General features: G+C 31.9%; 3 protein-coding genes across 3 annotated transcripts in view; 1 reads left to right on the top strand and 2 right to left on the bottom strand.

Moving 5' to 3' along the window:
- Positions 1-1225: 1225 nt before the first annotated feature.
- Med27 (mediator complex subunit 27) overlaps positions 1226-10978 on the bottom strand; it is a 419500-nt gene continuing 409747 nt past the window's right edge. Inside the window, exons 2-5 of the mRNA XM_076908107.1 lie at positions 2271-2546; positions 1930-2199; positions 1535-1835; positions 1226-1449 (exon numbers count right to left, since the gene is read on the bottom strand). Coding sequence (XP_076764222.1) covers positions 1315-1449; positions 1535-1835; positions 1930-2199; positions 2271-2443 — 879 coding nt within the window. The 5' untranslated portion in view covers positions 2444-2546 and the 3' untranslated portion in view covers positions 1226-1314. The remainder of the gene's footprint in view (positions 1450-1534; positions 1836-1929; positions 2200-2270; positions 2547-10978) is intronic.
- LOC143431398 (uncharacterized) lies at positions 6880-9349 on the top strand. The gene is made up of 4 exons (XM_076908109.1): positions 6880-7045; positions 7132-7572; positions 7675-7815; positions 7881-9349. Exons 2-4 carry the CDS (start codon positions 7144-7146, stop codon positions 8172-8174), a joined length of 864 nt encoding a protein of 287 aa, XP_076764224.1. The 5' UTR covers positions 6880-7045; positions 7132-7143; the 3' UTR covers positions 8175-9349.
- LOC143431393 (uncharacterized) lies at positions 8484-10939 on the bottom strand. The gene is made up of 4 exons (XM_076908102.1): positions 10476-10939; positions 10198-10400; positions 9979-10118; positions 8484-9889 (listed from the first exon to the last, which is right to left on the bottom strand). Exons 1-4 carry the CDS (start codon positions 10838-10840, stop codon positions 8993-8995), a joined length of 1605 nt encoding a protein of 534 aa, XP_076764217.1. The 5' UTR covers positions 10841-10939; the 3' UTR covers positions 8484-8992.

Raw genomic sequence — 10978 nt, 5'->3', positions numbered from 1 at the left:
GACCTATATTCCGCACTCACCACGACTTTGATAAAGATAAAAAGAAAAGATCAGTAATGATTGCATATATAGTTTCGAGTCAATGATACGATATTAAATTCACCGAGTGTTGCAACGTTTAATAGAGCCTTAAAGGAAGAACAAAAAAAAAAAAAAAGAAAAATGAATTGGAACAGTCCAGCAAAGTGATCACAATAACGACTTGTAAAATAAGTTCACTGCCACTCAAACGACTTGCGCTTCAACGAAGAGCGCCAATATTCCAAATGTGAATGTGTACAGTTATGTGAAAAGTACTTATAACGTAATTACGTAATTATACTTACGTAATATTAATTAGAGTTATGTGAGAAACTAAATAGCATGTAATAATATTAAGAATGATATACATATGTAGGGTACAGATAAACGAAAACCATTGATTGCAGAGTTATTATATTCCAAACAGGAACAAATTTACGCCTACTCGTTTGTATATTATACGTAAATCGTAGTACGAGAATTACTGTTCATCTGGCAGAAATATCGTTTCCTCTTTACGTTCTTTTACTTTCCCTTTTAAATGTTTTTCTTCAAATTGATTTGATGAAAATTTGTTGTATGTTACTTTAATTTATTTCTCTCTATCTCTCTCTTTCTCTCTCTCTCTCATGTTGGTTACAGTAGTTTGCAGATATCTGGTATGAGGTAATAAAATTAATATTTAATTTAAATGAAATCAAATTATGACGAACCAGATTTATCTTTGAATTTGTTCACAGATTATATATGTTGTTAATTTTTATAATTTGTTGGCCAAATCTTACGTACTATATCGATACCTTCTTCTTTTCTGCTTTTAAAGAGAAAATCACTCTATAATTTCAGAGAGGAACATTTTCATTACTTTTCGTTCGTGCGATATAATTTCAGATTTGTATTGATGCAAAAAAAATTGCGAATCTGTAATGTTGCAACATGGTTTAATTTGCAATTGTATATACATGCGTAGCAACTGTCTATAATATTTTATTTACTTATTATTACTGTATTTTAAGCTGAACATGTGAGAGATAAATTGAAATGGAAAGATCATACACACATAACAACTTTTAAAATCTACAAATAAAAATATTTACTAAGTAAAATTAGTGTCTTATTAATTTCATACTCAATAAAGGAAAGGTTGTGCAAAAAGATGGTCATACTTCTCCTTTTTCTCTTTTTTTTTATATGTTATATGAAAAATATACAAGTAAATAGATTTTTTTTAAAGGAACAAGAGGATACTGTACAGAGTAACATTTTTACAGTTTGAGATCTTATTAGCAATACTTATGGTTTACATTCTTGATGGTAAGGTTCCAAAGTACGGAAATCTCTCCAAGTTGGTGGTAAAGCACTGTGTAGATGCAGACCACAACGTTTACATGGATCGCTGAACAGATTATTCAGACTATGAAACCATGTCTACAAAAAGAAGAAAGTATTCTGGTTAATAAAATGTTTATATCATTGACATATCTCGTACTTAAAACCCCACATATTTCCTTACCATAAACGATCTGACAGCTAATTCTGGTAATGCGGGAGAGTAAAAATGTAACATAGCAGCATGAGCATTTTCTGTTACTTTCCTGAAAACTTTGTGCCTAGATTCTGTCCATAAGTCCATAGTTTCTCCATACCCTTTAACCACGACCCATTCGATTATTAAACCTTTAAATGCTATCACTCCCTTCAAAACATGACCCAGAGTAACATGTAATACTGCGTTTGACGCGAATGGTCGAGACACGGATACCGTCATGTCGTTAAAAAGTCTATCGAACGTAGCTATTAAGGAATCAACTTGCCTGTAAAGAAAATAAAGCAAATTTTAATAATTGCGTGGTACTATCTCTGAATTGAATAAATTGTAATTTTGAAGTATACAATAATTCAACTTACTGTTGAGGAACATTGTGGTTACTTGTTTGAACTTTTCCTCTCTTCGCCCTGCTAGTAGTATTGTAAGATCTTTTTAAAGGATTTTGACTAAGTAATATTTGAGCGACGTTACTATACTCGTGAACTTTATCCGTCCATTTGTAGCTATTGACTAATGTACTATATAATGCTTGTCTTTCTTGCGTCGTTTCTTGACTAAGATACATAGTGCTTGCTAAATTAAATGGTCCTGGCGGTGCATTTAAGCTGCTCACCGCTTGTTCAACGTCTCTGCTTAGAAAATTATATTTTAACAACCAACAAATTTTTAATACAGATATATTTGTTAAAAATAACAATACCTTAAATTAACATTAACAGTCGCTAAAAGCTCTTGCAATTCAAGCAAATATTTATTCTCTTTATTCTCCTCTCCATGGTCAGCTCGTAAACCACTACCTAGAGAATCGAAAACTTGCCCGACGCTTGATCGTAACACTTTAATTGCTGTTAACGCAGTATGCAATTGCTCCATTTTCACAGTTACTAAGGGCAAACTCTCACTTCAACTACAATAGACTCTTTGCGTAATAACACATGCTGCAATATATGCTACAGCATCATCTTCTAAAACTACTGTCAATGTTTAACCTCCAAAATATACGCAACACCGATTGTTGCCAAATAAATAGATTATATTAGTTTTCAATCAATAATTAAAACATAAGCACTAAAATAACGTGTTTTCTTTATTAATGTATAGTCCAAATTTACATGTAAAATTGTCAACAAAAATCAGTTATCTCTACAGTCGTTACACAGCTTCTCAATTGTTTCTTATACCATCGACGAGGTACACCTAGATATGAATAGATCCTTCGTCTTATAGGATATCGTATCCCACGTTCTGCGTTACCGATCGTCAAAAAAAGTCACTTTTTTTATCTACTTTCATTTATTTGGAAAATTACTTTTTTTATTTTTAAAATTATGTTTTTATTTATTTAGAAAATTATATCCCTGTGCAGTGGAAGTCAGAATACACCCACAGTATCCCCTGCTTGTCGTACGAGGCGACTAATAGGGGACAAGAAAGAATTAACGAAGCTGTAAAAAAAGGTGACGAATTTTAGTTAAGAAGAAGAATAAATGTACGCGAAGATGTTAAATACGAAAAATTTGCAATGCATGAATTGTGTAATGAAAATAGTGTGATGAGAAAAGTACTATAAGAGGAAGAAAAAATGGACATAGGTAAAAATTAATACAACGAGTTCCTTTTTTTTTAGTTCTTTCTTTATAGTTGTACAATATATAATCCTTAAGCTTACAATTGTGGCGCTTTAGAGTTTCAAAGCGTGGCGTTTGGCTGTGTGCGCATGCGCATATGAAAAACTGCGCGCGACGCTGTGAAATAGAGAGAGCACCGCAGTACCAGTTCTGGCGTGGTGGTAACAGGTGGTTTTTTTTTCGCTACGCGCGTGTTGCGTTTAGAAAGCCTTATTAAGTTCCTCAATGCTTAAATTCTCAAAGACTAAACGTTTTTTCGAGCAGCAGCTCCACTATTTTTTGCCATAAGCTACCATTAGTTATAATTACGTTCAATTTTTTATAACAATCATACGCGAAAGTAGAGTCAGTATTCGCTTCATTTAAAGTAATATTAGTATTATTATAGATCTATATTTATATTTTTGTATTCTTTGTATGTTTATATGTATTTCCAGTATTGGGATCTTATCACTGCATGCCTGAAATGAATAAAATTGTGTTTGAATAACCAAAATTGTAAGTATAATATATTTTGTGCTTTAGTTATACAATTCGTAATTTATTGAAATATTTTAATCTTTCAATTATTAAGTTTTTGTTATTGTTAAATTGTCAATTGGAATCCTCTGGATGGAAAGACATCCTTTGTTACCAGTTTGTCACTATGCTAATATTTACGTAGTATTATTTTGTCCTTGGGCGGGCAGTTTGCTGAAGCGTGTGATTTTGGGTAAATCGTGATTTCAATTTAATTATTAGCGTTGCGAATGATTGATTACGCTTGTAGTAATTTAATTAATGTGATGATAAAGTAATTCGATAAAACACGTTTAATGTGTATTCTCTTTGTTTTAATATGAGCTGTTACTAAGATATTAAATAAATTTGTTATAGATTTAGGAATTTAGACGGGCATTTAGATCGTTAAAATAATGTAGCAAAATGTTTAAGTAAATATGATTACCTCCCAAGTTACAAAGATAAAAATATAGAAGTATGTTATGTACATATATGAATATGTATATATACATAATATTAATAAAGAAAAATGAGAAATAAAAAGAATAGAAAAGTATCAGAGTTTGAAATAAAAATAACGTGTAACGAGTGATTGATTTTATTGAGTATGACTTGATATGAGTGAAAGCTTAAGATGTAATTGGAAAATTAGGAATATTCTAGAATGATCAATATTTGAGACTATCCCTAAGAGTATGTTTGTACGTGTCTTAAATAATCAATATATTTGAGAATTTTCCTAAGTGTATGTATGTGCATAAATGTGAATGTTTAAAAAAAAGAGTGAATTTATATAAACAATGTGTGAGCAGAGAGTGAGTCAGTCTTTAAGGGAAAAGCAGTGGTGTATTACATTATTAAAAATAAACTTATATCATTATTACTATATACGCCTCTCTTATGTGTTTGTTCTTATTAGACTCCACAAAATCTTCTATTACTTTTAGCTTACATTGTTATTAGGCTCATGTTTCTCTTGTTTTTGTTTTGAAAAATATCATTGATTTTATGGGATGAGATACATTATGTGATATTTCTACGAATGCCGTTAGATTCTTATATAGGTAGGATATACGTAGATTCATCGATAAATAAAGATAATTTCCTTAAACTTATCTAGTTTACTAATTAGTTATGCAATTTTTAAATTAAGTAGATTCTGATGTTCAACCAGGTAGTTTATTGGTAAGTTTATTTTTCTTCAACAACTTCTTACAAAACTGTTTTTATTGCTCATTTGTATAACAACTGAAGACGAAGCGTGTTGTAAATATACATTGAAGAAAGATTCTATCAATAATATTTTCATTAAAGGAGAATGGATGGAACGCAGCTAGGGTGGGTGGTTCCATTTACAGTAAATCCACATAATAAGATCCAGAAATTATGTATTTAATACACAACTGCTAATTGCATTATATGATGGTACAATATAAGAAAAAAAGATAAAGAAAATTCTCGATTTAATTCAGCTATGTCCAATCTAAAATTATTATATTTTTGTTATTATTTTATATTTCCCGCTTTACGGGTAAGAGAGAGAAAGACATAAAAAAGCTATAAGAAAGAGTGAGATAGATAATAATGACTCTACTGTAGAACCCCTGGCGCCATCTCTGTGAAAAGTGCTCAAACTGATCGCACAGCATTATCGACAGCGAAGTAAACTACTCAAGAACTACTAGCGCCATCTGTTGGAGAAGCGCTGAAACTTGTCAAGCATTAGTTTCAGTACTTTCCGCAGAGATGGCGCTAGTAGTTCTTGAGTAGTTTACTTCGCTGTCGATAATTATGTGCGACCAGTTTGAGCACTTTTCACAGAGATGGCGCCAGGGGTTCTACAATAGGGTCACTATTATCTATCTCACTCTTTCTTATAGCTTTTTTATATCTCTTTCTCTCTCTTACCTTTAAGAAGCAACTCTAAAGCGGGAAATATACAATGAACTACAAAACCGTCAGATCTCAGCAGATGTTTAACATATTGAGTATTGAGAGACATTTTGGTTGTGTTAGCCAACAATTATAGGTACTGAGAGCCATATATAATTCCTATTCAAATTGCACAATATGTAATATTTATTATTTATATTTACATACGTTACTTTACATTCTTACTTGCAACCAACAATCGCTGCAGTGAGTTAGATCATAAAAAATAATAAAAACAAGTATAATATTATATCTTTGTTTTATGTTAATCTATTTTAGAATGAAAATTAATAAACTGTTTAGTTTAGTCATTTTTAATATTCGTTTATAATGTGGATGGAGAAATGTCATCGTACACCACTTCTGAGAAAATTGACGAATTTGCTTGACAACATTGGCAAGCAGTATCAGCAATGGAACAGCGCAGCGTCCTGTTCTGGTGCATTTAAATATATCTAATCCTGATGATACACCTCTGACATTATGGAATCTGGGAGCGCCATCGTGATACGCTGATGCTTTTCGAAGTGTAACGTGATTTGCTGTGTTGTCTGGGTAATTTAATATAAAAAGGTAGCCATGAGAAAGAAGATTGTATTAAGACTATCAAGCAATTATAAACAATATAAATAGATGCTTAATTGCTTGTATAAAATATGTTATAATTTTTGTTAGATTTTTCAAAATGGACAACTGGACCTCGAGTTGGACGTAAATATTTTCTGTTACAATATCACTTGAACGTAGCGTCGAGTCTAATACGATATAGTTATATTCGTCAATATCGAAGAGCGCAATTCAAAGACTTTATTACGCGTTTTATTAATACATATTATCCAGATAAATAGCGAAGAGAATTTTACGACGAATAGTTTGAGTTCATCTTCGAGACTAAGAGGACAGCATGGCTAATTGATCGTTTTCTTTTAGGTTGCGTTAAGGTCGTTGGAAAGCTTGGGCTCTCTCGCGACTTTTGAGAGACAAATCCTAAATATTGTTAAATCTCTGTTAATTATTCGTTTCCAACGTAGCTCATGGAGGCTGAGCGTTTTGCGTTCCATGAGCACCAACCTACTCCTCTCGTCATCAAATTTCCCATCAAAAACGTAACAACGAGAGATTCGTGCGTTCAATTAGTATAGCTTTATTTTTCGAGGTTGGTAATTGAGAGATTGAAATTTCTTTGAATTATATTTCATGCATGTACATGCGTATATATATCTCTCAATAAATATATGTACATATATATATATATATGTATACGCTTTCATCTATTATCTGATCTAAATTTGTTATGTATATGACAGCCTTATCTAATAGCTTATCTACATTTCAATATAAGAAAACAAGATAAACAATAGTATTTTGCTTAAACACTCTCACCAAAATAGTATGGATTTTCATTTTTTTTCAGGTATTTAAACAAATTGTTTACTCATGTACCTAAAATATTATTGACTCACGGTATTACTTCATATTTTTAATGTGCTATCTTGTTAGAGTAAATTTTGTATGCGTCGTAACACCATGGATACATTCTCTGCGCAAAGGTATGAAACAAAAATTGAAACTTTCGACACTTGCATTATCGATGCTGGGAATCAACAGCGAGAAATATCTGAAACAGTCAACGGCCAAGCATCTTCTCAGACAATCGAAGTAGAAAGCCAAGAGAATCACGAAACATCCAGTTTGCATCAGCAGAGCCAGCATGAACCGGCGCAGCAACATCAACAGGAGTCTAATCAAATCTCGCAGATACAATCCAATACTCAACAAAGCATGACACTTACTCCAATTCGATTACCAGCCATACTTGATGGTGAATTTTTTACAGTAATCAGGGTAGAGGACAGTAACGTAACGGTCCGGTGTTTACAATGTCAGAAACATTTAAATGGGAATTTAAAGTCCACTGGGAATTTTCTAAGTCACATTAAAGTAAGAACCGTTTATGTGTAAAGCATTTCTATTTTAACCTAATCATTTTGTATTTATTAATCTAAGCATTCTGTGTATGTATATATGTATATGTATATATAGAGGGTACACCCTTTTATGGTTGACAAAATTAAATGCAAATCGAATCAGAGGAAACCTGCGATGATATACATTGATTTGTCAGCAGATAAATGTCCAGAAATAGTAAGGACAAAAAGGGGTTATAGAAAATGTTACAAAACTGTAAGTACACACGTAGTGGTTATAATTTTAGAGATTTTTTATAATTTAATGTTACACGCATGTAGGACGAATGGCATCCGGGAAACGAGGAAACTTATGATCAAAATAACGAATGGTCCGAAAGCCCATTAATTCGGAGGCGTAAGTTGGAAGAAACTGAATGTTCCGATTTGTTAAAAATATCACACAATAATTCTTTCGTAATGGAAGACGAGTTCGATGCGATTGGACGAAACGTTGCAGCAAAACTCAGAAATATGAGATTAGACCAAAGAATAATAGCTGAAAAATTGCTAAATGATATTTTATTCGAGGCACAATTAGGAAACCTTCATAGGGATTCTAATATACACGTATGAGAGGAGTACGTTGCATAGAAAAAAGAATATGTGTAAATATATAATGTGCCCATAATCGAACGGATATATAATGAGGTATATATTTTTTATCAAATCAAATTTATTAATATTTCTTTATTAATGTCATTTTAATGTACATCTTTTAAATGTGAATAATTTGAAAATGTTTTTATTGCCAAAACTAAGCAATTGGATATAGATATATAATTAAGTTTAGATCATGGATATTGTGAATGTCGTAAATGAGTTTTGATATGGTGGTAAATATATAAGTTTAAAATACAAAGTTTTCGACGATGAAAACACAGATTAAAAGATAAACATATTTTAATACTTATAAGTATTCACATAAGTGTCTACAACTATTTCTGTATATAAATACATAGCAGTGTAAATATAATTATACATATATAAAATTTATGAATAAGAAAAAGTGCTGCCGAATCTAGTAACTATTTGTAAAAGTTTTTTTAGACGGATCATTTTCTATAAATATTACGTAAGCATAATTATCTGTAATTTATAGTAATGTACGATAAATATATTTTTGATGCATCGACATAATAATCAATATATCAGTCCTTGGTTTCTCGTTTTCGCGCATTTAAATATCATAGTTATAAACTTCGATTAGATGTCAGTCATTCTATTGTCCTGTTAATCGATAATCAATTGTTTAATATATCTATTTTGTATGTAAAACGATTTCCATATAAATATAAATGAAATATCATGTAAATATGATACATGGAAGTTAAAGCATTTGTAAAATCACATTCAAATTCATATTTTCACCATGAAGCAATATTATGAATTTGTCAACTAGTGTATATCCTACGTTTCTTTGGTTTAAGTAAAGCACAGTAAACTGTAGTCGACAAGATGCATAGTGTCATACTTCCGAAAATAACATAAAGCATATAAGTATACCAGAATCCATCCCAGTCCGCGTAAAAGTACCAAGATAAAGTTAGAAACGTATTCTGCGTTAGTACGAAAATGTAATACGGTAATACCCATTTGTCTGCATACTTGAATTTGATTCTGTATTCAATTAAGCTAACTATATAAACTAATCCTAGCCATAAATTAAGGAAAAACGTAATGATGTCAGAATATTTTGTATAATAAAAGAGATATAACAACATTATACCATAATGTATACCGAGTACAATCGACAAGTAAACCGGATAAAACTCGTAGAATATAGTGATAGAAAGTATACGCGCTAGTATGAAAAAGAACCACCATAGAAAACTCAGAAATTTCCCCACAGGATCGTCTTCTTCTAAACCTTTTGTAGAGTATCGCCGTTGCGGAACTTTTAAACCGTCTCCTTTACTTTTATTCGTTTCCATAACAGATACTGATTTAGTTACTTTCTCAGATTCTGAATTGTCCGTAACTGTACAAATAGAATCTGGCCTCGGTGGAGCTGGTACATCTGGTATAGGCAAAGGCGTAACTGTGGTAATCCCACGTAAAGGAGTTGGAGGTGGTGCAATGTGCACATTTTTCGGTGGTAAAGGAGGCGTTACGGATACTTGACGATCTAACAAAATATGCGAATTAAATTGCTCCTTATTTTCATTCTGAAGTTTCACAGGTTCCGTTTGCTCGGGGGTATTTGTTGCAGCGTTATTCCCATGGCCAACATCCTCCAACTTTACATCCAACTGTTTCAACGGAGCCCTTTCTTCAAGGTCACAAAGTTCCTAATTACAAATATTAAACAGATATTTTAAAAGCTTCAATTATTTTACCATATCGCTAGTAACCATATACTATTTTATGTTAAAATTACCTGAGCGCAATATTTTTTCAACCACATTGCCCATGGTAATTTTCTACCATTAACTCGTTGGCTTTCGAATCTTTGAAAGGAGGTAGTTTGAATAGCAAGTATCACAATAGACATAATAACCGAAAGTACCTTTACGCCCACTGTAAAAATAATTTCTGTACTCTCATGACCATAATTTAATTAGTATTATATTGTAACCAGTGTGATAAATTAATATACCGGACTGACGAGTATGAAGCAACAATGATTCATGGTAAAGCAAATGTATTTGAAAAATAGCTTGAGGAGCTGCTTGAAACCATGCTTGCAGAAAAAAGTATAATTCTATAGCTGCGGGAGTAGCTGCTATGTTTAAAGTCTTTGTCCTCTCTTTCCCAGTTAAAATAATAGCCTCGACAGATAATACTATTAGGCCAGCGTACCTGGAAATAATTAATAATTCATGTTAAAGGAAATGGTTGATATAGTTATCGACGTTGGATAAAAAATGTTAATACCTATAAAGAGAAAAAAAAACAAAGCCCACCAGTTGACAAAATTGAAGGCAAAACCAACAAATGATACCTTTCGTTAGTTTATCATTATCTGTCATCCACCAATCTGGTCTTGACACGGTTAACATAAAATATACAAATGCCGGTGCATACATGAAGCTGATAGTAAAACAACCCCATGCTGGATTGTGCTCTTTGAAATGTTGCACCGCAACTACCAAGTCGGCAGAAAAGTGAATTATGTATACTACACAGCTGATAAACGTTGGAATTAAAAAGATTAGGTAGATTTGTTCAGTCGATTTTAAAGGGACTTGCAGAAAACGTGTTGGTTTCTTTTCACAAACAGTATCCAAATTGCTCGCCATTTTCTGAATCTTGATCGATTCTATCTTTTCATTTTCTTCTTCCTTCTATGTGTGAATTTTAACAACGCCAAGTAATTAAATACTTAAAATTCTTGTGTGATTAGCTGAAATAAAAAGCCTTGTAACAATTACCCATAA

The sequence above is a fragment of the Xylocopa sonorina genome, chromosome 17, assembly GCF_050948175.1.
Source record: "Xylocopa sonorina isolate GNS202 chromosome 17, iyXylSono1_principal, whole genome shotgun sequence".
Taxonomy (NCBI): Eukaryota; Metazoa; Arthropoda; class Insecta; order Hymenoptera; family Apidae; genus Xylocopa; species Xylocopa sonorina.
Note: the sequence above shows the minus strand (reverse complement) of the source record. Positions and strands in the feature narration are given on the sequence as shown.